The sequence below is a fragment of the Daphnia magna genome, unplaced genomic scaffold (genome assembly GCF_020631705.1).
Source record: "Daphnia magna isolate NIES unplaced genomic scaffold, ASM2063170v1.1 Dm_contigs199, whole genome shotgun sequence".
NCBI classification, from domain to species: Eukaryota; Metazoa; Arthropoda; class Branchiopoda; order Diplostraca; family Daphniidae; genus Daphnia; species Daphnia magna.
Genome location: NW_025533171.1, coordinates 1 through 27984, shown reverse-complemented (window position 1 = coordinate 27984; position 27984 = coordinate 1). Strand labels below are relative to the sequence as shown.

General features: G+C 41.3%; 3 protein-coding genes, 2 long non-coding RNA genes and 4 pseudogenes across 5 annotated transcripts; 3 read left to right on the top strand and 6 right to left on the bottom strand.

Annotated features, from left to right (window-relative positions):
• Nucleotides 1-446: 446 nt before the first annotated feature.
• On the top strand, nucleotides 447-4580 carry LOC116916175 (tetraspanin-18). The gene is made up of 9 exons (XM_032921388.2): nucleotides 447-720; nucleotides 799-882; nucleotides 983-1084; nucleotides 1213-1287; nucleotides 1391-1459; nucleotides 2891-3064; nucleotides 3719-3748; nucleotides 3860-3961; nucleotides 4044-4580. Exons 1-9 carry the CDS (start codon nucleotides 652-654, stop codon nucleotides 4134-4136), a joined length of 798 nt encoding a protein of 265 aa, XP_032777279.1. The 5' UTR covers nucleotides 447-651; the 3' UTR covers nucleotides 4137-4580.
• Nucleotides 4581-4589: 9 nt separating this feature from the next.
• LOC116916173 (nucleolar and coiled-body phosphoprotein 1) lies at nucleotides 4590-6981 on the bottom strand. The gene is made up of 5 exons (XM_032921385.2): nucleotides 6467-6981; nucleotides 6173-6407; nucleotides 6025-6093; nucleotides 5530-5952; nucleotides 4590-5460 (listed from the first exon to the last, which is right to left on the bottom strand). Exons 1-5 carry the CDS (start codon nucleotides 6647-6649, stop codon nucleotides 5408-5410), a joined length of 963 nt encoding a protein of 320 aa, XP_032777276.2. The 5' UTR covers nucleotides 6650-6981; the 3' UTR covers nucleotides 4590-5407.
• A 671-nt stretch (nucleotides 6982-7652) lies between these two features.
• Nucleotides 7653-11353, bottom strand: LOC123467582 (annotated as a pseudogene).
• A 119-nt stretch (nucleotides 11354-11472) lies between these two features.
• LOC123467579 lies at nucleotides 11473-12040 on the bottom strand. Its single transcript, XR_006641804.1, has 2 exons — nucleotides 11862-12040; nucleotides 11473-11581 (listed from the first exon to the last, which is right to left on the bottom strand). It is a non-coding gene; the product is annotated as an uncharacterized LOC123467579 (long non-coding RNA).
• Nucleotides 12041-13992: 1952 nt separating this feature from the next.
• On the top strand, nucleotides 13993-14459 carry LOC123467581. The gene is made up of 3 exons (XR_006641805.1): nucleotides 13993-14151; nucleotides 14206-14339; nucleotides 14406-14459. It is a non-coding gene; the product is annotated as an uncharacterized LOC123467581 (long non-coding RNA).
• A 514-nt stretch (nucleotides 14460-14973) lies between these two features.
• On the top strand, nucleotides 14974-16159 carry LOC123467574 (annotated as a pseudogene).
• A 292-nt stretch (nucleotides 16160-16451) lies between these two features.
• LOC123467580 lies at nucleotides 16452-18424 on the bottom strand (annotated as a pseudogene).
• A 1432-nt stretch (nucleotides 18425-19856) lies between these two features.
• Nucleotides 19857-22198, bottom strand: LOC123467573 (microtubule-associated proteins 1A/1B light chain 3A-like). The gene is made up of 5 exons (XM_045167445.1): nucleotides 22060-22198; nucleotides 21943-21998; nucleotides 21333-21439; nucleotides 21066-21256; nucleotides 19857-19993 (listed from the first exon to the last, which is right to left on the bottom strand). Exons 1-4 carry the CDS (start codon nucleotides 22196-22198, stop codon nucleotides 21082-21084), a joined length of 477 nt encoding a protein of 158 aa, XP_045023380.1. The 3' UTR covers nucleotides 19857-19993; nucleotides 21066-21081.
• Nucleotides 22199-24518: 2320 nt separating this feature from the next.
• LOC123467583 lies at nucleotides 24519-27935 on the bottom strand (annotated as a pseudogene).
• Between the last annotated feature and the right edge of the window lie 49 nt (nucleotides 27936-27984).

Genomic DNA, 27984 nt, shown 5'->3' with positions numbered 1-27984 from the left:
ATATTCAATGATACCGAAACAAGATTCGATATTGAGAATTTCTCCGGTAGAACAATTTGAAAGCTGAAACCAAGAGAGATTGATTATAAGCAAACAAGTTTAGAAAGCGTTTGTTCCCATAACCATTTAACCGAATCGTGTTAAGTATCATCTCATCAAGAATTCATCCTTTTTAGCCTCTTCAGTTCTTTGCGTCTGTCTCCAAAACGAAAGAAACCATTCTAGGTTGACTTGACAAAGAATGTGTTTTCTTTTTTTTTTTCTTAGAAATCACATAGCTATTAGTTTATCTTCCGTGTGTTGTACAATGGCCGTCATTTGACGTTGCAACTGAATTCACCGGCTGCTGCGACTAGCAACTGGGTCCTACTGCTTGCCGACAAAACTGGTACTGTTGAAAAATGTGGCACACCTAGGGGCCGAGCGGGACTCTCAAAACAAGAGGCTTTCGTTGCCACTGCAGCCAGTTGATGTCCAGATAGCAGCCCGAGCAGTCGATGGATAGAAACTTCTTTGCGTTCAAGCTGCCAAAAAGATTGCAAAGACAAGACGTCGTTCGTGCTTCGCTGTTGGATAATTTTTTACTTAGTCGACACCCTGAATTTTGCTCGGTTACTTCACTTCAAGTGAAATTACTTGTGATCGACCATCATGTCGTTTAAGAAGCAAAACTGGGGCTGGATGCGACACGTTTTGACGGCACTTTCCGTCATAATTTTTGTGAGTGTGATTTGTTTTGTAAAATGTTCCACTGGAAATATTTTAACGATGAATATTATGCCCGTTTTTGTTGTTCAGTTTCTTGGATGTATCGTCATCGGCTACATGGCTTGGGTATTAGCCACATCGACGACAGTTAACCGTTTCCTGTCCGGAACTTTGGTACATAAACAGGGCCATTTACTGCATTGTTTTATTATTTGTTTTCGATGTCCTTTCATTTGAATTTGTGCTTTGTTTCTTAATTTATGTTCACCATTAGATTTTTACGTATACGGTGATCGCTTTGGGATTTTTCTTGTTCGTCAACGGGCTGATCGGCTGGGTCGGTACAGTCAGCCAAAGTATATGGCTAGTTCGTTTGGTACGTTGTGAAATTCCATGCTCTGACAGCTGAATGACGACTTGATTCTCTCGTCACGAATATTTTCTTTTTCAACATCCCTATCTAGCTTTTCTTGTTTGTTATTTTCTTCCGATCTCAATATTCAGTTCCTCGGTGCTTCAGTGCTTTGTATCCTGGGAGAAATCGGCGGCATCATCACTCTGAATATCGTCCGAATTCAGGTCAGTTATGCGTTTCCTCCTCCCTTTTTGTTGAATATAGTACCTACATGTTTTTAGTAGCACAACTAATTTTTCCCTTTTCACATTTTTACATGTTAAACAGACGGTGGACGTGGTGGAGCATGGTTGGTTGGAGCTCAATCAAGGCACCCGCAATATGATCCAAACTAGCGTAAGTGACCTCTCTTTTGTTGCCAACTACGCATGGTCTAGCGAAAGGGTAGTGAAGTTAATGATAGTAATTATCTTCCCCTCTTCCCCTCCATACTTGTCCGCAGGTTAGAATGAGAAACGCTTCTTTCAACGCCCAATTGTCGACAGATTTTCTAAAATAGCGCCCGGTTTTAGCAAAGCGGTCAGTGGGGCGGGCGTAGTGAAGTATATGGCAAGCCACGCCGCGCTTGAGTGAACATCCCACCCGATCCCAAAACAAAAACTAAGCAAACAGATGGCGTTTTTTATTTTTTTATTTTTTAGTTGTTGAAATGAACGGCCTACTTCCATCGCTAGCATTATTGGCTTAGGCTCACAAGTAAAGTAGGACCCTGCCCACCCGGAATTTGTTCAGCCCTTTCTACAAAAGACAATGTAAATTGGGTTTCCATCTTTCTCATCTCAATATCACGATTTCACAGATCCTAAGGCATTGTACATATCTTGGGAGAAAAGCAACACCCTCGATAGACGAGTTTGTATTTTTTCACACTAAGTGTTCGGTTTGTTCTCGATTTTGTTCTAGTCCCATGCAATCGTTTAGGTTTTGTCGGGTTTTGTGAAATTACATATAGCAAAGGGCATATAGTTTTTCTGAAAAATGAGGCATGTATTCTTAGTACACTTGTTGTGGGAATATAGGGTCTAATTCAGTTCTTGAGGCAATTGAAAATTTGTCTGGTCTCTCTTTTTTCTTCTCGAATATCCTTATTGCAAATGGCCAGCATGTTAATTCTCTTCGGTTGAAATGGAGATATTTCATTTCTCAACAACGTTTTGTTCATGTTTTTTTCTTGAAGGATAAAAGAATGTAGCAGCAGCAGCAGGTGTCCGTAAATTTCTTGTTACTCAATTTAGTATTTTAAAAGATTTGATTCTTTTACAGAACTGCTATGTTTGTGTTTCTTGTTTTGAATAATTGTTTTTCATTTCCGCTTGTCGCAAAAACGTTCGCCCAACCGGAAAGTGTACCATCAACTTCCCCACACTTAATAATATTGACGTTCAAATCGTAGTTGCAAATGGGTGGGCAAGCTAAAAAACAATAACCACATAGGAGACAATAAGTCTCGACATGTTTTAGGCTACGAGCAGCGGCAACATGTCAGCACATTGCACGCGCTGTTCTTCATTCAGCTAACATTTGATGGTACTTGTGGCACGAGAATAGGCGGCGGCTGGCCCATATATGCCGACGCCGTTAAAGGAAAAAAATATTACAGGAAAAACGTTAGACGAACTTGAATAAATCTCTCTCAATAGGATGAAACCACAAGGCGGTAATGCCAGATGGTCGATGCCACACGTCGTTATAGACGGACTGACTTGGTTCTACTTGATTATTTACTTCTTGGTTTTCGCTATCCCAACATTTCCTGCAATTCTATAGATGGAATGCTGTGGATTTTCGGGACCGCAAGAGTTTGCCTATTCAACATTGCCTATTGACGAATCGTGCTACGAGCCGCATACCGACAACAGCACGGATGATGATGGCAGCGCGATAGCACGGTCAGACTGGGACGAGACTACCTTCACTACGCCAAACATGCGTTTAAAACAGGTGCCGTATTCCGTTCTTTTTTTCCCCCTTTAAAACATCAATCTTCTCGACTCTTGTGAAAAGAAGACAGAAGTATTTGTTTACGTAGCGGACGACTGTAACGACAAATTTTGCGATTTGTTGTCAAGCTGCGACCAGTTTTTGCCACATTTTTTCTTTTCCTTTGAAAATGACAGGCGGTTTTGTTTCTTCTCTATTTCTCGCTAAAACAGACGTAAACTAAGGGTCTGGTACATAATAACGTTTCATTATGCAAAAACTGTTGACGAAAAAGGTGACTGTTAACACGTTCCGGAAAAAAGTTTGAAACATCTGTTACATGATGGTGTACACATAAGGAAGAATTCTTAAAAAAGGTTGAATGACGGAAAGAAAAAGCCGCTTGTCATTAGCGTATCACGACAAAATTGATGTCGCCGTTCATCAAAGCTTGGTATGCAAGCTTTTCTGTATGTTTGAGTTTGAAATAAGGAAATGTCGGATAAAGAAGACTGCAAAACCGTTGGTTGTGTCCGGCTGACGCCGGTAGATCTCCTGTTAAAATTTTGTTTTTCTTGCATTAGCATTAAAACTATACTCTTGGTAGTGCATTTAACAAATATGCTGTTATCTTTCTCTTTCCTTTGTGACGAACTCGCAAAAAAATGAAAACAGATTGGTTGCGGACAGAAACTCCACAATTGGGTGAGTAATTTTTCATTGCTTCTATTACTATTTTTTTTTGCGGTAATTTGAATGTGATATGTGACTCATCGTTATCTTTGGCTTCTGCTTGTATCCATTGTTTTTTTGTAGTTTGAAGAGAACAAGGTGGGTTGGGTTGCCGGGTTAGCCACAATAGGAGCCGTCGAGTTTATGGCAGCAGCCGTCGCTCTCTTCATCTTGCGTCGACTGCAGGTAACAAATGTTTACACTATTTGACAGTATCACTTTTGTTGTTGTTTCACATTCACTACGATTGACGTTTGTGACTTTACAGACAAGTTTACGCCCACGAACTCTCTCTCGTCGACGCTTACGCCAACACGAGACTGACATGGCCAACGATCCCCTACCTTCTGAACTGCCTTAAGATATTTGTTTGCGTACACTAGGACATGCCATAGCCACCCTCATTCTGAAAAGTGCCGATCAATTTTTCTATATTTTTGCAATTTTTCCTAGAGGGCAGCATGTCACTTGACGCAATTGTGTCGGCCAATCTCACTGGCCCATTATTATTATATTTATGAGACTATATTCAAACAGACAAAGAGAGATAGAGACACGGTAGGAAGAAAGAGACGGAAATCAACCGTTGAAAGGAGAGGACGATGCAGTTAAACAGCAAGTCAGCAATCAATCAGGTGGAATGCTTTGGTTGTTTCGGAGGTGAAACAAACCTTCAATTTCCGGCAGTTGCACTGCAATTTGACATGTCCGCCGCAGCAATTGTACACTTATCTTGTGCCCATCAATACAGCTATCACAAGAATCACAGTAAATAAACAAGAAAAAGAAAAAATTCAGAAAATCACTACCGTTATTCATCTTTCTCATTTAATTTGAATCGTACTGTGAATTTGAATTTTACACACGCACACAAAAAACCATTCACCGCATTTCATATGACCTACATAAGGGAAATGCGCATGGAAGCCCATACACATATCAATAAAAAATAACACTCTGGTCCCCAATTTAACATTTCCCATGACCGATAGAAAATAGCATTTAAATCCCGCATTTTTTTTTGCGTTACTAGGAATATAAGTTCACATAGTTTTGTCTCTTAACCCCATCAGAGGAAAAACACGGGTTCTATTCCGACAATATCGGACTGCCAATGAAGTGTCTACTTCCGACTTATTGATGTAAGTCACTTTGATATGGATCGTACACGTGCGCACTGTGCACTACATGGAACAGTTTCACTAAAGAACATACAGCACAATAATACATGCACTTAAACCCTTTCTGAAATATCTCAAAATGTATCCACGCCAACAACGGGGAATCTTGAGTGAACACAAAAAGGAATAATAAAAATAATAGTACAAGAAAAAGAAAAAAAAAAAAAAATAGAAAATAAAATAAAGAAAAAATAGAAACAAAGAAAAAAAAAACAACAAAAAAAAAGGAAGAGAAAAAGACTCGACTATAATCACCAAATTAAAGAAAAAAGAAGCACCGAGTAGGGTATTGAATAGGAAGGCTAAAGTCAAACAAAAAAGAACGGAAAACAAAGACCAATGACCTTATTTTTGCACGCAGGAGTTGAATGGGATGGAGACAAAATGATTAACATTTTCATAACCATCATGGAGTTTGGCGCAAAGGTGAAGCCACTACGCAGTGTTAAGTTTAATCCCGACGGGCCTTCTTCTTCTTCTTGCTCTTGTTTTCCTGCCACGTGTCTAAGTTACAGTAAAGAATTTATAATTCCAATTCTTTAAAACGGGATTCTCGATAAAATGCGCAAATACCTTCAGATACGTTTACAATAGCATGTGGCGTGGCATCGGTAACTTTCTCTACGGTTTCCTTGATTTTCTCAACTACTATCTCTGCCTTGACCTTTTCCACTTTTTTTGAGTTGGCGTTATTGGCATTGTTGTTGTTTTTCTCTTTTTTATCAGTAGTTGTTTCAGCGGTAACCTTTTTGTTGGCCTTTTCCTCCTCTTTTTTCACCAGTTTGACCGACTCGATTTCCACAACTACTGGAGCAGCCACAACGACGGCTTCTGTTACTGCCTTGACTTCGGGTTCCTGGACGGTAGCAACATCGTTCTCTATTTTCTCGATGGGGATTTCGTTGCTCTTGTTTTCCTCGTTTTTCTTCACAGATTCCTTCTTCTTCTTTTCGGCCTTTTTTCCAGCTTCATGAGTAGGGGAATTTGCTGAACTAACTTCATATTTTCAAACATGTTACACTTTTATGAGTTAGCTCACTGTTTCTATATAAACCTTAATAACATTACCATTAGCTGAAGAACCATCTGCTGGTTTCTTCTTCTTGTCTTTTTTGCTCACAGCTTGAACCCAGTCACCTAACAGGCATTAACAAAAATCAATGAACAACGGAAAATAGGTTCATGTCAACCAGATAACAAAGAAAGAATTGTATACCTTCATCAAAATCTGCTGGCTTAGCTTCCTTTTTCTTTTGTTGAACTTCTCCACTTTTTTTTTCTAATTTCACAATTTCCACTTCAGCCTTTTTAGTTTGCTCAGTTTTAGCTGTCTTTTTTGGTGACTCCTTTTTTACAGCAGTCTTGGCAGGGGATTTAGGTTGAGCAGGAGTGCTTGTTTTCTTGAAATCTCCGGTTAGTTCAGGAGAAACAGAAACATTTGCTTTCTTCACCTGGTATAAGATAAATTATTATTTTAAAAATGACATTGTGGCCAACGAACGATGTTTACCTTTGTCTTTGGTTTGACTTGTTTCTTTTTCTTTTCTTCACTTCCAGTACTTCTGTCAAAAGTTGGCTCAGCAACAGTTTTAAAGCCAAAGGTAAACACAAGTATTGCTAATAACAGCACCCCACCCACAGGAACAGCATACTGGGAGTGGGAAAGGAATTTATCAACTTCCATTTTAAACATTCGCAGGATTGAGTGTGAGTACGCTTCTAGAGTAAAATTTGGAAGACAAATTGAACTTCAAAATGGACTCTTGACAAGGAGACAAGAACAGGGCGGAGAGAAGGGGAACCGAATCGTTAGAAATGAATTATTAAGCTTGTCAAGAGGGAGCAGCAAAGTCAACAGATCAGACACAAAGGAAATGAAAGCTGTAGGAAACCTTTCATAGTAGGATAAGTATTAATCAAAGAAGGAAAGATGAATAATAATGTGAAAAAGAATAACAGAAGCCTAAGTGTGACGTAAACGCCTTCCGACTCGTCAGCGGTGGATCTGTCACCTGTTGCACGATGCCCTCTGAAACTATGGCCAGCTTCACCGCTGGTTTTAGCTGATCGTGGCTAACAGTGCTCCCTGGTGGCCATTTATGTTCCTTATTTGGGTATAGCATAACGGTGCGAGCGGAGAGCGCTGCCGAGGGGGCATGTCTTTGTTAACATTAAATAATTTTGAGAATAGTAGTACCGGGCCTTCTTGGTTTGAAAGGTTCGATTGCTGACACAACTTCCTTTATCACGCCATCTTGTGGCTGGAAAGATCATAAATACTTCGTTTTCTAGTAGGGACGGCAGCGACTGCGGTTCTTTTTGGATTAGGTAAAAACGAATCAATGAACAAATAATACTTAAAATATTCGTGAAATTTGCGAGGTATCCAATAGCCTCAAGTAAAAAAATATATATTTTTATTGTTTACGGTGCCTTCAAATCGCGCGATAGTCCCGAGCGTGATGTAGGAGGCAGTGGGGACAGTATGTTCTCCCTGTGTGTACAGTACAAGATACCACTATTTGCTATGTATTTTTTAATAGCGCACATCAACCTTTTGCGTGAACGCCACCCAAGTTTTTCTACACAACCCCAACCACGACTTTCGTACCTGAAGATCTACTTCATCACCCTTCGATAACCTCGCGTCATCTATGAGTTGGACGAAATATCATTTAAACAGACGTGCAATCGAGAAAATTATAACCGCGCTTGTATTTTCTGTATTTCTTAAGTAAAAATCTGTATTTTTGCGCAGACAATCGAACACACAGTTTACGGAAGTGAGGAAGAAGCTTAAAAAAATTCCTTGAGGAAGCCGTGATTATTGAGAATTCAGAGACACTCTGTCTAAGGCTGTTTTTCTCTGTTCCAAGCTCTGATTAAGAAAAAAAAGAGCAGGATAAAAAAAAAAAAATTCTGATAAAGTAACTTAGCGTGTGAATACCTGCTTGAGGATAGATAAGCGATAGAGAAGATCCTGTTTATCTTGTTCCGTGCAAATTCTTTGTTCTTTGATCTGCAAATTCTCGAAGTCCTTATCGATTTTAACGACTTGATCAGCCGAATCGTAATTATCCCATTCATGTTTATCGCCAGATGCGGTATCACCATTTGACATCTGGATCTTTTTGAGGACAGCTGGAACAGGTGGCGACGACATCAGCCTTGATTGGGATCGTGTGGGGGCGACGGACGGTAGCGGTACCGGAGTCGGTTGGATGGGTTGAATCAATTCTACATCTGACTGGTTGGCTCCAATCGATTTGCCGTGACTGTGGTGGGTGTTGATGGCCGGAGCTTTCTTGTAATAGCGGCTAACAGCAGCGGCCTGGAGGGCTTCGTAATACCTTTCGTGTGGTACGGCGGTTCCGCTGCCAGGTAAAAACGGGAAGAATATACCCCCATCTCTTCCTGGCTCCTTCATGCGCACACGGAATCGACGTCGATTTATGAGTCAATCACGCGCGATATGACAGCTACTTTGACATCATTCCTCGGCAAGAGCATGCACATTGCCGTGAAAATAGGGTAACAACCCAAGTAACTACTCATCACCAAAAGAAAAGGTGGTATTCAATCAAAAAGCCTACCCTGAATTCTCACTTGATGGCCAGGAACCATGGAGTTGCTTTTCAAGTAATAGCTTCTGGCGGCGTCGGAGGCGTTCACGGCGACGTTGAAGAAAACGAGGATCCTTCTCCGTCTGACTCTGTACAACCAACATGAATGGAATTCCGGGAAAAGGTGAAAGACGTATTCCAAGAAAAACCGTGAACGGTTCTAGCTATATTGGTCTTACTTGGTATTTCGCATTTGTCTTATGAGCACCCCATAACGGACGATTGGCCGTGCTGGTGGATGTTTGACTTTTGATGGCTATCATAGACATTCGCGTGGCCGGGCGTTCAACAGTGCTATCTTCTGTTGTTGCCGCAATTCTCTGTCTGGCATTTCAGTAGAGCATTACATTATACGTATAGGTAAATCTGGATATGCTTTTACAATTCTGAGAACGGAACGATCCGAACAATACTTACCGAAACTGACGGGAACGTGGGTTGTTTTCGCATCGACAAGTAGCTTGAGGGTGCTGATCTGTCTGAACTTCTGCATCGACTGAGGAGCGAGTTAAAGTGCGTTTTTCTTGTAGTGGCGAACGTGGTGTTAGAATGGCGTGCCGCAGCTCGATCGGTTCGTTTTGCGTCTGCGCCGACGTCGACCTTTCTTCACTTCTGACAGTGGAAGTCAACGATGATCTGTCAACCGCAGTTGGCGGGTCATTGTCCGCTGGCGGTATCGAACGGTTCTGTAGGTTTCTCCTGCGTGCTTGTTTCTCCGCTAAGGCGTTCTGTTGGGCGCCGGCGATGGCCTCTTTCACTGCCTCTAAACGCCGTTCTTCTGCTTCCTGAAAATGGAAGTTAACGATGTTTTACAATTGTCATTTTTTTTTTCTCTAAAAAGGAAGATCCAACTTTCGTCAATGTGGCGAGAAATGATGTATATGTACTAACCTTTTTCTCCTGAATTCGTCTTTGCTCTTCTTCGATCTGTCGTCTCTCGGCTTCCAAATGTCTCCCGAAGCTCTTGCTCTTGTCGCTCTTCTTCCTCCTGTTGCCTTTTGCGCTCCAAAAGCTTTTGGTTTTCCTTCTCGGCCAACTGGATAAGAAGCAGTTTAAGTTGGTTAAAATTCATGCAAACGTATCCGGTTTTGTTCTGTCTGGACGGCTCCATCGGTCAGTCTCAACTGTGCCTTAAATGCAGCTGTGCCATTGAGGAGGCCAAATATTCTTTTATATCCAGCGAGAACAACACGCAAGTGGAAATAAAAACTTACTGATATTTTTGTTTGAACAAAAGTGGGCAAGGCAAACATATAACAAATGGGTGAAATATTTTGTCTCGCATGTCTGCATGGATATGGATTATCATGCCGCAGGATCGCGTGATGCAAGACGGTTTTCTATCAGAAGTTTATCTGTCGTTTATGTTAGTAATCCTTCGCGACGACAGTGCAGGCTATTCAGCCCCTATCATTGGGCCATGCGGACACAACTATTGCAATATTAAATGTATATATAAGCTAATATAACTAAAGAACTGTTCCTTCTACGACAGAACGTCTTGACTCGGCACATGACGCCCAAAAGCCACGAACGGGGTTACCGTGGCAACTTTTCTTCAATATTTGGCTATTGAAGCACAAGAAATTTTATTTTTCTCCCTTTTTCTCTTTTCTTTTGTTCAAATTCACAAGTAGACTACGGATTCCCAACCAGGATCAGATAAAAACAATAATTTCATTGTTCTGTTTTAATTTCGGTGGAAAACCAATCAAGCATAAACAGCTAATTTTCATGCAACACGCCACTGATTGGGGTGTCAGTCTAAATTATTAGTAATTACCTGCTGGAGGAGCACGCGCTGCAGTTCATTGGCTTTGGCTGCTTCCTCTCCCTTTCTGCCAACTCGGCGACATCCACCACGACATTCTGACCACGCAGAAAGCTGGGACTAACATATAGGATGGTCAAAACAAAACCGTTAAATGAATTCGGAATTGCTAGGCTTAATGTTCTTCAATAACTTACGCCGCATTGGTTGCGCAATGCTGAATAGCACGATGGCTGATGTTGGGACTGTCGCCTAAAGTACGATGTGATGGATTGACGTCATCAGCCCACAGACACGAGATATGTTAATCAATTTTGTTGCTACGAAATAATGCGTATACATTCTTCGATACCCACCTGACGTATGAAACTCGGTCTGAGCAAATGTATTCATCGGCCGGGCCACCCATCGAGGTGGGGTTGATCTATCGTAAATCTGAGGGAGGCACTAATACATACAATAATAGATTTAATTAGGCTTGAGTTTCATTGTAAAAACAACAAAAACTTTCTTATTGTATAAAAAAGTGATTCATCTATTTAATAAAGCCATCATCTAAGGTATTGTATTCAAAATATTTAAGAAGCTTACCTCTGGATACAAGTCGTAGGGTACGGTACCGTCTTGGACCCATTTCTTGCGCTCAAGGAACTTGTGATCGGCCCTAGCCGAGATACCGTTTGATCCATCGTGATGATCCGAATCGAGATGTTCTTTAGCTGAGTGCTTTATTACTGAAGGGCTATGGGGTGGTAAACATGTAACTTTGTGTTCCCTAGGGGAAGACTGTTGATGACGAGGTCGGAGGTGGTAATTTACTGATGGATCGATAAAGTGATTGTCGCTTTGGTAGCCAGAAGTTTCACCGTCAGTCACAGGGTGACTAACGTGACGCTTTGAACCTCGAGGTGGAGGCAGTGGCGGTGCAGTGGCGGGCGCTTGAAGTGGTTCGTGTTGGTGTGTCGACCAATTGAGTGGAGGCAGATAGTTGTCATCTCTGATGCAGGAAACAATTAATTCAACGTTACGCACTACAGACTATCGAAACAGCGGAAGTGAAGGCGTAGCTGGCCAATATCCGTTTTTGTTTGTGATATTCATGAATCATTGGGCTTACTTTTGTTGTCGGCAGGAGTCAGGCGTGAATCGCTACGAGCGGAGGTACGTTGCCATTTTAGAGGTGCACCACATCCTGGCCGACCCCACGGACACCAGTCGATCTTTGCCTCCTCTGATAGTCGGGATGGAAATTATGTTGTTTACATGTCTACTTAGCGTTTGCACATCCACTCTTTCTTTTTCGGCCTTTGAGCTACGTTTCATTTGGACACGAATACTTTTGACGCGCATGCTAGGTGTACGATTCAGGCATGATCATCAGATACTGTGACAGTAGCCGAGTACAAGGTACCCATATTCGGATTCAAATGAAAAGTAACTCAAAGACGAATTGAAAGTGCAAGAAAATTAAAGGACTAAACATAATGTTAAAAAAAGTTAACGATTCTTACCTCTTTCGCGAGCCCACTGTTGACGCTTTAGTTCCATCAGTGAGGGTTTTTCCATACCTGATTACACAACCTAGAGCTGGGCGAAAGGAAAGAGAACTGTGCAAACCAGTACGGCTGACCCGACCAAACTGCTAGGCATGCCGGAAATACACAACCGGATGAGGGTTGAAGAGCTTGCAATCGATATAACCCCCCACACCATCACCAAGGCAACTCCCTACTTGTTCTCTCTGAAAATGGGGATTTATTCTTTCTTTACCTATCTATGAGCCGTACAACAATGTCTTTTACGAACGCCTAGATGAAATTTTGCAAAACGCAGATGTAAAAATTAATTAAGATCCATTCCCCATTCTCTTGACAGCTAATAGGACATGTAGATTTGGTTCCGTAAAAGTTGTAGATTACTCTTTTTCTGTCGGAAAGAGTCGCACCTTGGGAACACGGCGTGGAGTTTTCCACACTTATGGAAACTGGCAGGTACTCAATCAAGTGCGATGGCCCACCTTTCACTGTTAAGGTTCCTATGCGAGGTCTGTTGAGTTATTTTTATGTCATGTCTACCAACAATTATCAATAGGCATGCTACACAATTCACTTTCACCGTGCCACCTTAGGTTTAAAGTGTATCGCTCCTTTCGTACAGTTGGTCACGTAAGGGCATTATGAGAGTTGTTTCGTGCAAGACTTTACCGGTTAGCCAATTGACACCCCATTCAATAACACGTTTCTACGATTTTGAATTTAAAGAGCGTTTTCATTTTCAAGTTCAATTTTCTTCTATTTTCGAATATATAAGTTCGTCAGATCCCCCATTCAACTAGAATGGTGGGTAAAACTTGAGTAATTTTACGTATCAGAAAGTCTATTCATACCGACGGAGAAGGCTATTTTGAAAGCCAAACTTCGTCGATGACATCTGATTATGAGCCAACCTAAACTAGTTTTCAACCGAAAAGCAATCATATGGGGACTGAAACGAAAAGCATAGAATTCCTCATTAATAAATAACGGTGTCGTGTTCAAGCCAATCAGTGACATAAAAGAAATAAGATCCATGAAGTTGTTTGTTAGGAACTTTCTGTTCGTACATACCCGGTATAATAGCGTAGCATGGCATTCAACCACATACTGCTTGTAACTCATGGCTTGTAACTATAGTGTTACTGGCGATCATGCTGGCGATGTTGCAATTCAGTTAAGTGGGTTAGGTATCCAAGTTTTGTTTGATTTCACTTATGATTGATTGAAAGGCTTGCACGGTATAATTTATACTAGCTGCTACAGAGTAAATACACGTGATGTATTTTACTCCTCTCAGCAGCATTGATACTCCTAAAGGGTTGCATTATACACATTCTAAAGAAGTCTGTTTGTTGCATTGGCTAACACGTTTCACACGAGGTGATCTTTAGCAGCCAACATTTTCTCTCTTTTTTCTCGTAAAGGTCTGTTAGCTTCTCCCTCCATCGCTCTCGATATTAATGGAAAATTAATAGAAGTTGGAAAGAGGATACGGTATTTGTGGATGACAGTACTTAAAAATAAAAATACAGTCTAACGAAAATTAGCACAATTATTGAACAATGTGTGCTGATCTATGCAGCTAATCTTTACAAGTAATATTAGCTAACTGTTTTAGGCGGTTTTGGGGTTACCTCTGTATATACTACGTTCGGAAACTTATTATAAAAAAATTCAGGTGTAAGTCGTATTTTTTCTAAATCGTTTTCAGTCAAACTGAAATTTGGATGGACTTTGTTACGACTACTTTGCTTTGTACCTTCTCGATCCGTCTAACGTTACAGAAAAACTTGTCAGGTAAATAAAACAAAACATAGGTAAAAACTGAAACATTTTTCTGCAGCGTACCTTTTTCATGAACGCCAGAATAAGTCCAGCCAGAACAAACGAAAAACACAGAAGAATGAACTGCTTAACTAGAGTGTAGAGTCTCTAGTCTAGTAGTCTCTGTTCTCTAGGGTAGTAGAGACAGGTATAGTTATAGATTTATAGTTAAATGAGTTTTAGAATAGAGTTATAGAAGGTTCCAATAGCTCTGCTTAGACATATAGAAATTAACGATAACGAAGTAAAATACTAAAAAAAAAAAAGACAAAATCTCAATATAAAACGCGTTTGTACAATTTGGCGGCACTGTGTAAGATGTTGCAGACATAATTTTGCTCAGCCCAAAGTCGAAAACATTTTGATTACAAATGGCTGTCCACGTGGATTCTTACAGCTCTTCCCCAGTTGAAGGACAATTCAGCGACGTCGAAGATGAAAAGTAATTTTGGGTGACCTACTAGTATTTTCAGTATTTAATTATAAATTATGACAGAGAATCAGTTGTTGCTGAAGGTATTCAACAACTACAGATAGGGGCGAAGGTTGAGGTACCATCCCTTAGCGACAACGAAGACTATTCTGACGATTCAGATTTGAGTGACGAACAATTTTATGACTGGCAATATGGTGAAAAGAGTTATTTATAGTTGTTGTGTTTAAAAATGTCGAATAACCAAAGAATTACTATTAAAGATCAGGGACCTCAAATTAGAGTACAGGGAGCTCATCCGAACCAGCAAATGAGTTCAAATAAAGTGGTTTCCTTCCAGCCTAGAGAAAAAACTATTCAAGAAATATTCTCAAAAGATAAATGTGGATGACTTCAAAATGCCTACTTTACCAGATGATGACAAGGTTCGTCTCAAGAGACAAAGCTGATAGAGCTACAGCTGAACAGGTTATGGATCCACGCACAAGAATGATTCTGTTCAAACTGATGAACCGAGGATTTATCACCCAAATCAATGGGTGTATCTCAACTGGAAAGGAAGCCAATGTGTACCATGCAACAGGGAAAGATGACACTCATTTTGCACAAAAATTTACAAGACATCCATTCTTGTATTCAAGGACAGAGATAAATATGTGACTGGAGAGTTCAGGTATCCTTGAGTTCTTAACCTTTATTAAATAATGATAAACACTATTCTTTAACTCAGGTTTAGCATGGTTATTGCAAGCACAATCCACGAAAAATGGTTCGGACTTGGGCTGAAAAAGAACTAAGAAATTTGCTGAGACTCGAAACAGCTGGGTTGCCATGTCCAAAACCAATATTGCTAAGGAGTCACGTGTTGTTAATGAGTTTTATTGGCGATGGGGGATGGCCTGCCCCTCGGCTAAAGGTAGCTCTTATTCTACAGCTGATTTAGTCACGGACAGGGTTGAAATTATATTTCATTTGTAAAAGTTGAACTGAGTGAATCGAAAGCACGCGAATTGTATCGGGACACTATAATTTTGATGCGGCGAATGTTTCATGAATGCAGGCTAGTTCATGCGGACCTCAGCGAATTTAATATGCTGTAAGTAAAAAAATGTATATAACTATTTTATATTTATGCAAATTTCTTCAATTGATTAAAATTACATTATTAGATATCATGAAGGAAAGGCATACATAATTGACGTGTCCCAGTCAGTGGAGCATGACCATCCTCATGCGCTGGAGTTTCACGTAAGGATTGCACTAACATAACTGACTTTTTCAAAAGAAACGGAGTGCAAGCGTTATGACAGTGAAAGAGCTATTTGATTTTGTTGTTGATTTGACTATCAATGAAAGCAATATTGAGGTAGATTTATACTGCCCAACAAACATGTCTATCATCCGTAGTAACTTTTGGAAACGTTGAATTCCAGGATTACTTGGACAGAATGGCGTCGCTTTCTGCTGAAAGAAATTTCCATGGAGAGTTGACGGCAGAAGACTTGGTGAAAGAAGAAGTCTTTAAACAAACCTATATTCCCCAACGATTGGATGAAGTAAGTGATTTTTTTAGACTACTTCTTCAATTTGTATTTAAAAAACTTTAGTTCTTTTTACGTTACTTCGTAGGCGTCAATTCTTTTGTCAATCAGTAATCGCAGCTTTTCTTTTAGGTTATGTTCTTCGAACGGGATATTAAACAAATAAAGTCGGGAGAGAAAACAGAATTAGTTTATACAACCGTAACTGGAATCAAGTCAGACTTGTCAGGCCCTCAGCAAGTTCCAGAAATTTTAGACAATTCCGTTGCAGTCGATACCAGCGATGATGAGTCGACTGATGATTCCAATGCTGATGTTGAGAAGAAACAGTTCGTGAGTAGCGGACGACCACGCGACGAATCTCCGAACAGCCGAAGGGTAACATTTTACTTTTTATGTGCTAACCTATCTAAATGGTGGCAAGCAAAAAGAATACTTATTTATATTTAGGAAAGGAAAAAGCAGTGAAGGCCGAACAATCAGAAAAACGGAAAACAAAAGTAAAGAAGCACGTGAAGAAAAGAAAGGAAAAATTGCGACCACAAAAAGTGATTTCAGTTGGTTTGTTTATGTATTCCTGTTGCTTAATAAAAATAATAATTGCCAGAGATGGAAAAAAATGTTTAACAACCTTATCAAAAATCTTCAGAATAAGTTGAATTTAAAATTTTCTTCTACAAACGCTTTAACATCAAAGATGTATTAATTTGCCGAGTGAGATAAACAAATGATTGAAACTCTGAAATTGACCTGAGAGTATATATCACACAGTGTAACAAAGAACTAGCGCTGACTTATGGCTTTAGAACCCTCATCAAGTTACGATACGTTAGCACTGATTAGAAAGATTAGGGCAGCAATAGCCACGACTGCTCCTAGCGATCCAGCACTGATAGGAACAAAGCACAGCTTAGCAACACCTTTGTGACATGCCATAAATGTCATGAACGAATCCAACTTCTGGGCGGGAACATCCTGAAAGCCGAACGGACGGACTCGTATTTTCATTCCCATTGTACGGACGTTTCGACTTGAGGCAGTAACAATACGCAGCCTAGGATGAAAGAAAAGGCAATTTTAATTACGTTAGCCCTTACAATATCCATTTGTACGAAATCTTACGGAAACAAGCGGTGCTATGGAAACAGAAGCCCACTGAATTAACAACATAATCACTATAAACGAGTGTGCATCGATGGTGTAGTACAAAATCCTGGATGAATGACTGTTAGGGTCGTCACTATTGTCCGGGTCGTTGAGAGAAGCAACAGCAAACCGATGGCAGGAGAAACATTTTCATTCAAGTACAACAGGAACTTCGAATTCCAGCATTTCCTGTTCAGTCCATGAAATTAGACTTCAATTCCACTGACACAATCACTCTTTTGTAAGGAAAATTATTATTAAAATAACATACTTTCATGGCAACTTCCACGGACAGCGATTTTTTCAACAACGCGTTCGCTAATAGAACTCACATAAGACATACGAGTAACTGACACTCGATGCAGTAGTTGCTGACGACTAAACAATAGAACAACATCCTGGCAAAGAGTGGAGGCAATCATTATCCCCATCAATGAATTGTGGACAACATAGCTCCTGCAAAATGACGTTAATGGAAAATTTTACTCAACGTTTTAGAATTGATGATTGCGTACAGTATAACTTGCATTTGAGGAAGAAATGAGACCATTTTTTATGGTGCTGGTACACACAAGGAAAATTTGAGCAACTAGCGACCATAGTAACCAAATCACAGAGAGAATAACATGAATGCGAAGTCTTCGTAGAAGAACCCGTTGAGTCTTTGCTCCTCGTGCTCGTGATGTCAGTAAAAACCTGTGAACCCATAAACATTCTGGAGTTAAAAAGAGAAACATATCATATACTTGCTTACAAATACTTGAGCCTTACTAACCTTCCCCAAAGAGTGTTTGCGAGATGTTCATTATCTGTAATTCGCAATAAATATATTGTCTGAATGAAGGCACAAAGGTGGAGTAATGGAGGTAAAATGTAGCAAAGGAAAAGGCTTCCATCACAAACAGTTTCAGTAGTTTCTTTCAACTTAGTCAAATGTTGATGGTGATTTTGGATTAGATTATCAATACCAGAACTTTTGACATAAGAGAAAACCTGTGTCCCTTCTAAACACAGACATCATTTACTAAATTGGAAGTCAGAACAAAGCTTATACATTGTTTTGTACCTGTAACATGTGAAGAGTTGATTACATAGCCAAAATAAGGAAGCAGGTAACAAAGAAGAGATGGATTTTATTGATTGCACTTAGCGCAAGCGCTTGGTCATTAAAGTCTCCCAACAATGGCCTGAGACCAAGGAGTCCTAGGAGACGCAGTGTAGGGCAGGATCATTTGACGTTGACAATAATTCAGAACTGCAGAAGTACTAAAGGCTGTGGTGGATTGTATTCCAATAAATCACGAATCTTAGAAAAGGTGGAGTGTAAAGAGACTGAAATTAGCTGAGGCTAGACTGCAAAAACTTCTGCTTTATAGATTACTTCGACACTTCTACTATCTCGCAAGTTTCTGAATATTACTAGCCGGCAGGTCTACCTAGAGAAACTGGTGCGCGACTGCAAAAAGATGTATCAATATTCGACGCCATTTCAATCATTCACTTCACTAAAATAGCAGACTTTTCCCTTTAAGGGTTGATAACAGTCGAGTGTTTCATCCAAAGATAACATCAAGTAAGTCTTAAGTAGAGTCAAACCCTCATCAAATGTGAAAAAAATAAATACCAAAACAAAACGGCGTTGCCACATAATTGTAAAAAGAACACTCCCCGAGCTAATTGTGGTCGGCCCCGATTACCCGAGAACCAGCCATTACCAGAAGTAACTGGCGCTAAGAGGAAAAAGAAGCTAAAAAAGCACATTTTCGCGCCAGTACCTACCGGTAGGAAGGTGGGTCTCAGGTAATCGAGGCCGATCCCAGAGCTAATTATTGCTCAGCCTCAGATGCTCACTTGCTCACGTCCGGCTCGGCGATCGGGAACCGGGGCAGAGTCAACTTCTCAATCAGAGTTTTAAAAAGGATTTTAAACTACAAAGGGTCCTATATTGCAGAACTATGAATCAATTTCTAAGGCTTGAGCCTTAAGCATGAGGAAAAAATTATGGAGCTAAGTTATTCAGAAGAAAAATGTGCTCTCTTTTTTCTAACGTTAAACCTTTGTAGCTTCAACGTAATTATTTTTCTAAATGAAATATAAGGCGTGATATTTGATACCATCTATGTTGCATTATTTGATGTTACTATAATGATTATCGAAGAGACGCCGCGTTGATTTAACAGAAACTTTTACCGTGGGCTATTCACAAGGTTACAACATTAACGTGTTTCATCACGTAAAGTTCTCAAGACAACACAATGCTTTCAGGAAAGGAAGAAATCGGCAATCACTAGAACAAAAGCCAAGTTCTTCATTAAAATTCATCTGTGTGGATTGCTAATGACCCTTACGACACGACGATATTGTTTTAGCTCAATTAAAAAACATTCACAGCTGATAAGGTCAAAATCTCACATTCATTTATTCAGTAATAAAACATTATATTCAAAAAAGCTGTAAGGACTGTCAATTTTGTACAAATCCCGACCAGTTGAATAAGGAATAAAATTTAAAAAAATTGGTGACCCAGTTACAAAATGAGAATCCATGGGAAATAAAACACATGTAAATAGTAAAGTACTTTGTCATCATAGAAGTCCACTAATGAAAAAAAAAAAGAACTAAAATAAAAGATGGGAGTTTGGTTTGCCAATGTCGCAATGAATTTTCCCCCTCTTGTTCATTCGTATTACATCACCTGGATGCTCATTGATTAGAAAAAAGAAATCATTATGTATCAGCAACACATGATCGGGCGTTCTACTGAATTTTCTTCAAAATGAAAAACAACAGAAATCGCGCGACTAGAGCGCATGAATCACAGAGATGCTAGAGAACCTTATGCGGCACACGTATACAGACAAAGCGCATTGAATACGATGATATGACACAAGTTACATATAGTTATGAGACCACAAGTAATGTATGGAAGAAAGACAAAAGTGAGTTTTTTTGAAAATTAAATCCAACCCTACCGAATCGAACTCTCAAGGCATTTTAATCAGCTATTTTCTTTTCTTGTTTCAAAAATAAAAAATAAAGATCGAACAAGAATACGCGACGTCCATCTACCGACAAAATCGAGAGACGATCAATAACGGAGGAAATGAGGATTTCGTTGAGAGAAAGGATAAATTCCTTAATGCGGACATGCCATTTTTATCCACCTGGAAGTAATTAAAAATAAATAAGGAACCTCTCAGATTCTAGCAAGAGATAACAAGTCAAAACAGATGATCGTCAACGTTGGTTGTTCAGCTGCCCCACGCAGGCCTTAGACGCTTTTCCGTCTAGTTCATATAGAAACTTAAAAATATGGTTTAGGATGCTCGATGATTTTCTTTTTAATTTGTGATCGGTAGGTCATGTCTTTCATGAAATTTTAAACCTGAAACAGATTTCGCTGATAAAAAAGAGACCCTCCTGGGTACTGCAGTCCTTTAAAGATGTTTTAACGGCTAGCTCCTCCATCACCCCATTTCCAAGTAAGTGACTGATGGTATCAGACCTTAAAGTCAACATTCCCTAGGCCAAAATCTTTACAAAGAGTTATTTACTATTAACTTAAATGCAACCTGATTCAAAACGATTTTACAGCTATCTACTCTTCAGAAGTCCAGTCTGGGAAAAGAAGTGAAGACGAACAAAACGTAAACGATAGTCCAAGAAGAAAAATTTTGCACACAAAAATGTGCACGTGCCTGTTTGCACAGCAAAGATGTATCGCAGCTCAAGTCTATTCGCCATGGGTCACGTAGTGAGCAAACAACACCGGCCGTTTGTTGCTTGGTTGATGGGGTTTCTCTTGTTCATGTTTACACCACACATAGGCTATTGTCCACAGTCAGTAAGTACAACACTGGCGATGACCTTTCAACAGTTCTGAAGCCATCGACAGACAATTCTGGAAAAAGGCGAAGAAAGATAAGGTTTCCCCCAACTACCAAATCCCGCCCTTCTAACAGCCACTCTCTCTTTTACCGCCAGTTGGTCAGACCAAAATTGAAATCGATTGCTGTCTAAAGGCGAATGATAACCAAAGATATAGAGTCCCTAATCGACCTTGTCCTACGTACAGGCTCCTACAGTAATAATAGCTAATCGTTTTCTTCAGAATAGGGGAAAACAAATGGATCTACGGCTCGTGGGGCAGCTCAGGTTTTCTTCAGAACGCTAAAACCTTTCCTTTTTTCACAAGAGCATTGAATTTGTCGTTAACGCCCAAATATGATGAGTCACCTGCGTATGGTTGATATCACGTAACCCGATCGGAGCCAAAAGCCTCTTGTGACGCATAGGATAGGTAAAGAAATCCATCTTGATCGTGATATTCGCGATAGACTTCCAGCACCGTCTTGGAAAGGGATGCCATACTCCGATTATTAACAATCAAGAAGATGGCTTGTGTCGACGACAGTCTCAGTCGGTTGCTAAGCGGATGACAAACACAAAATCAGTTAACTCGCAAACGCAACGGATGGGGAAACAAATAAAATAAAAAATTACCGGACAACAGTAATCAGCTGAGACATGCTCAACTCTTGTGGAACAAGAAATTTGCTCTTTTGAAGGTGAGGCAATGATAATTCCTGATCGAATCGTTCCACAATTACCTGCGAAATTGGAAAAGAAGAAGAACAAATTAAGTTGGTTTTTATTCTAGTCTGTTTTTGCTGGTCATCAACTAAAGTTGAAGGTCGATGATACGAAAGCCTCTGGACAAGGGTCACAGCTGGGTCTTAGGTGACAAACCAAGGGAAACTAAAAATAAGCCAAGATCAACAACAGATGACATCCATTTCTTTGTTTTTGAATGGATCCAATTCTCACCCCCCCACCAAAAAAAAAAACGAACAAGTTGCACCCTCTTCCGTAGAACACACGAGACATACATAATGCCTCCTCTCATTCGAAAACCATTCGGACAAGAAAACAAAACAGAATACGAAATTAGGTCAGCAGAAGTCGGGAAACGGCCCAGACGTACAGTACGATCATTCGATTTTCGAAAGTCGCAGTATATTATCGACCATTTCCCGGAAGCTTTTTTTTTATTTTATTTTATTTTTTCATTTTCGTTTAAACCATCAAACGAAGAAAAGAAGTTATCACTTACTGGAATCTTAGATGGATATTTTGTTCGAATGTATTGGCACTTCTCCTGTCGTGTCCCTGAAGGAAACAAAAAAAAAAAAAAAACTCAACTTTTTTTTTTTCAGATGATACTGATTACCAATCACAAAGTCTAGACCAGGTAAAATAAAGGAAAGCCTCAGGAATGAAGCAGAAAGGTGGTGAAAGTCGAAAGAACTCAGGTAGCAAAATGCAACGAAACGTTGAAACCAAAGATTTACCTTAACGCTATGCGACATTTGAAGTGAGCGCCACCGCTGTTTGTCGAACGGCTACTGTTATGGCGAGGAGGCTGTTATTCGACACGAGATTGTCATTGTCGTCGCATTGTTAAGTGATTCAAGACTCAAAACAGGCGAATGATTGGCAGCAACACGACGCCTGGCGCTCTCGAAGGAACTCTTGTTGGACGAACCCAATGAGATTTTGTCGAGTCCTACAGACTTGAGGCTGTTGCTGGGTGACGTGACAGTCAATAGACTGCCATGACTACTCCTGCCACAGTTGCTGCTAATGCCTCTGACGCCGTTGGGCTACTACTTTTTTGTTGTTGAGGCGTTTGTTGGGTGCCGGAACAACGTCAGATGATGAACACATATTACGATAGTTCAACGAGCGATGCACCAGTCCTTGGATCCTGGTGTTGGATTGCAGCCAGTCGTAACAGCCGCTGCTGCAATCGAGTAGCAACAGCAGTTGACGGAAGCCCGGCCGGTGTGGAGCAGCCCGGTAGCACACCACAGAACTAGTGATCACGGAGGCCGCCAGATTTAAAACGGGGATATCAGGGTTCTCCTGGTTCGAATTGATTTCTATTTTACAATTTTCGTTCCGTCAGTTCGCAATAAACGGTAATCGTCTTCAAAAATGGTTTCTTTGGCTTTAAAAACAAACAAATTCTCTTGTTAAGTCCGGATAATGTATAAATTGGAACAGGGCTGTTGGAGGTGGAGGTTGTCAGGATGAATGCTACGTGAAAATGCGTATTGCAACTCGATTTTGTCGTGTCTTTTTCTCAGACGTCTTTCGGTCAGAGACTGTCTCTCCTCGTGGCTGTGCCACTCTGACTTGTCAAAAGCGAGCTCCCTTGAGGCCATTATAAGATAGAGCCTGGAGAGGGGGAGAGCAAAGGCGTGGTGTCATTTCAATCTATCCTATTGGCTAAAAAAAAAACAAGAGCTTTTCTCAGTTTCTCTGTTCTCTCCCGAGCGCGCACACGCTCTCTTCTCTCCTCCTGCCAGATTTTCATGAATTTCAATATCGCTTTTTTTTATTTTATTATCGTCGCCTTCTATAGCTGCCTTAATGAGGTAACTGAAAACACAGTGCCCGTTTATTTGTTTGAAAAGATGAAATGCGTTGCAATGGACACGCACCCAACAGTTGCCGGCTCTTAAAGTCCGGGAGCGCGGACATCACGCCATGACCGCATTGAAAATTAAAAAAAAAACTAAAAAAAAACAACCGCCGTTTGCGTCCTACCCATCATGATTCATTCTATTGTGTAAAACGATCGCCCCTTGGATCTGCCTCACCAATCGGCAGAAGCACCTGCCCAAAGGCAGTTAAGGAGAAAGAACTGTCAATTACCAAATGATTTCCTAGGACAGGGGTTTGTGCGTATCTTGAAGAAAGGGCCAGGGTCCCAAAGAAATGAAAAAATTCCGGTGGATTATTTGAAAATGGGTGGACAAAGTCTTTGCACGTGTTGACCCACATTCCGGAACAAAAATGAGCAGCCCCCGTTAATAGTCACCCAAAAGAAAGGGCGAGTATATCCAATAAAAACAGGGTGATGTAGAAATAAACGATTTACTAAAGGCGATTAGAGTGGAAAAAAAACAAGTCAGTGAGTGTGTATTGAGATCATCACAATTTGATGTACTCTTCCCACCGTTGATGCAACAGAAACCAGTAGCACCCATTGCTATACAAGTCGACAGTTTAAGTAACAATAATATCAAATGCTGGATTAAATAAATAAAACAAAACGTAGACAGAATAAAATGGTTCGTGATTTTCAAATAAAAAAAATATCAGGATATAAGCAGGGGATGGGAAAAAACAGACGATTTGATTGATTTTCACGCTGCCCACATGTCAAAATTTGGAGTTTCTGTACAGACAACTTCGGGCTCACGATTCGCGTCTGCCACGAGCAGGGGAGCCGTGCTGGGCAGACTGATCTTCCTCATTTTACGTCAATTTTAGCCAGCGTGATTGACGAATGAACAGACGTCGACGACAGGTTGTCGTGTGGCTACAAACTGCTCGACCGTGGTCTTCCGGGCACTTTGGCTCGATGGCTTGACGTTAGGGTTCCAGTTCGTGAGCCTCGCAATGGACGGTAAAATGTTGGCATTAGGATTAGGACAGGAGGTACTGGAAGGTCGACAGAGTCGATTCCGACAGTCCGTAACTGCAGACCGTCTTATCGACGTGCGTCGGACTGTTGGGAACAACAACAACAAAAACAATGCGCGCAACTAGGGCGGATTTGCGAGCAGCCATTTGCGGTCGCAGACTCTCAACATCGACGGAAGAAGAGTGTCGAATAGATCAGGAAGTGATCATGACGACGACGACGAAGGTGCCAATCTGCTGGTGAGGCCGACGACGCTGGATGGCAGCACTGCTGCTCCGGCCGACAAGGTCGTCACGGCTGGCGATCCGGGCTGCTCATTCGTGAAGAGAAAAAGACTACAGACCGCGATCGGTCTCCTGCGCGCTCAGTCGGTAGGCGACGGCGTAGGTGGAGCGAGAAATCAACCGACAGCCCAACAGCAGGCCATAACGGATACGGATTCGAAGATGTTGAGCTTCCAGCCGAGAAGAACGAGGACGGCCGCAGACGAGGACGACGCTCGGACAAACGACCGAAATGAAACTCAGCCACAGGTTCCCGGTGGCACAAATCAAAACCAACGGGGCAATAGGCATGCAAGGCAATGGCACTGACGGTGCCTTCCGATAAACTGCACTTCGAACATCGTAAAGCCAAATCGCTCGTAGACCATCCGCCTTTCGTTCCCAGTGGAGCCTTGGCCAACTGCTCGTCCATCCATTGCTCCACTTGGCGATGGAAGTCGTTCATCTCCGTGTACGAAGAGTAGCTGATGTTGCTGTCGTATTCGATAACGACGGCGTCGACCCGTTGTGTCGACATGGAAAAGCGGACCATGCTACGCCCGGCAAGAAAAACGGGCAGCCGTTTCATAAGATCTTTGACGGCCAAGACGATACACTCGTTGAATACATCTTCTGCGTAGGAAATGTTGACAGCTCGCAGCAGGAGTCCGATTTCTACGATCGAATGAATCCTGTTGGATAAAAAAGAGCAAATAAATAAAGTTTAAGATGTATGCAATAAAGCAGAGGAACACGTTTACGAGGTTCTATGATATTTCTACAGTACAATAATATAGTATTTCCCGGTTTGTGAAAGAGCGAAGAACCAACAACCCATTTTGTTTTGCGAGCCGATCAGTCATGAGGAAAGGAGCCCTATTTCCATGGCAACATGATCGAGAAAACCTACTTTGCCGATGACGGAAATGGGGGTTCAGTCATATCCTCGTGGACTTTGCAACTTCTCTTGGCCTACGTTGTTCAAAGTTGACGAGTCCAGAATCTCCTCCCACTTATTTCCAGCAGAAAGTGATAGAGGCGCAATGATTATCGATTCTCCTCAACTTCCTCGAAATCGATTAGCTCAGTACGGCATCCCTTTGTGAGGGCTTGTTCTTCCCTCGCAAACAAACAGAAATTTAGGTTTTCCTTTCTTTTCTCAATTTTTTGTTTTTTTATCTTGCTGTCAAGGGCCAAGGGTAGGGCGTATCAATCCAGTTCTTTATAGATACAGGAAACAATAGAAATGAAGTATAAGCCGTGAATGACAATCACCTCCCGAACCTGTCCATCAAGATTGGAAGGTCTCAATGAAACAATTTGGAAGTAGCGGGCCGAGCGTTGGCTGGAAAAATGGTTGATCTCGGATGTCCTTGCAGAATCGAAGCTCATTCTTGACGAGATTCGGAGCAGCCATATTGAAAGTAGGATCCAGAACCAATGAGCCTTTGGAAGACGGATCCAAATGGTACCATTGTCTTCCGCTGCTATCCACAATAGGTAACTGGCAGTTTGGCCAGCAATTCTGCGCACTGAGACCTTTCAAACCAGAATTCGTGCTTGAATTCCATGTCATATCTACAATTGGAAAAAAAGACCAAAGATTCTGAATATTTCTGAATGTTTGATTTTAATTGTTGCACCGTTCAAACGGATGGCTGGAAAAAACAGTTGGAATTCTTTCGTGTCGGGCAATTCAATTCGGGTAATGGAAAACAACAACGCCGGCAGCGACGGCCAAGCCTCCCAAAGTGCAATCCAAAAATCTATAGAATGAAAAAGAAGTAATTTCTTAGTGCAAAAACGTAGTCATTTTGTGCACAGGGAAACGCACAGCGAAAGTGACCGATGCGGGCAATATTGTCAGATAGTAGCACGTCCCAGGTGGAAACGGTACGCCAGCAGCTGCAAGAATGGTTGACAAAAGTAAGACGATCGACCAGTATTTTGGCGACAGACAGGCGAAAAATATTTCTCGGCCAAGAGGACTGAGGCTGGCAGCCAGGATAACATAAAAGAAAATGGATGGTGACCTGTGAGGCCAGCAAAAGGCTAAACACCGGATGGCATCACTGGACAGATGAAAGAAGAAAAAAGCCGCTGCTGTCGTCCCAGCGATGTCACCAACATAGACAAACCCATATGACCTAACGTATCCATCATAATTTAAGGAAGTGTTGTTCCATCTTTGTCAGCTTCGCGCAGCTGAATGTACCAGAACCCCCAAAAACAGAAAAAAAAGAACGAGCAGAGTTTTCGCGTTATGGAGTCGAAGATAATTCATGTGAAGAAGAAATTAAGATTGCACGACTTAATGCCTGAATATAGTAAGAGACGTCATCTGCCCCCAATTCCACGACGATCACTGCCGCTAGGAGATTCATAAACGGAAAGAAATCCAACCAAGCAGGAAGGTGTAGACAAAATAGGCGACTGCCAATGAAGGATGACGGAAACGATCGCCATGAAGGTGAGAAATAGGGCATAAGTGTACACCACGTCATAAGTGCAGATCCAGACGGCCCCAATGCTCAAAAACAGCACATCGCGGATATGTACTCGTTGAAAAGAGATTCTTTCAATCCAAATCCATCGCCAGCTGTATAATTGTCAGCAAGCGGCCGAAACTCATCGTGACTGTCCAGCCAGTCAAAATGAGATGAGAGGGCCGTACTTCCAGGCTACTGGAAGGAAGACTGCAGCGTAGCGCAAGTGTTGATGCCGCCAACCAGAAATTCCGCGTCCGTCAAATAATGGAAAATGTGATAAACAGCATTGTGGCAGGTGCAAATTTCGATAAATCTTCCCACAATCATGATGTTGGCCAACTAGAACCTTAAAGAATCAATTTCAATTAAAAAACAAAATGTATTTTGCTAGGATCAATTTCTAGCGTACCCTCTTGAACGATGCTGTCGCAGTTTGGTGACAATTGAAGCCCGTGGTAATGCCTGGAACACGATTCCGAAAATGTTAAAACGATGGTAAACATCGGCCACGTCGATATCCGAACGGGACGATCGATTTCTCGGTAAAGCTTCACGTGGTGTCCCAAAGTCAAGACGGGCAACATTGATGATGAGCGGATTGCTGGTGAAAACCAGTTGTTGACATACGGTAGGGAAAAGTGGGCTAGATCTCATCAAATACATCGAGTCGACACATGGATTGGATAGTTCACCCGACGTTTCCACAGGGATCGATTTTTGTTCACCAGCTGACGAAAATGACGTGGGCGTATTCACCGTGCGGCTGGTCGCAAGTAGAACGAATTTCGTGACGGATTCTGTGGTTTTTGATCTCTTCTTCTTCGCCTTCTTCTCGATCGTCTTCGTCCGATCGCAAAAATCAGCTTGATGCCAGCTGCTGCAACTGACTCCACATTAGGCAATGCGTA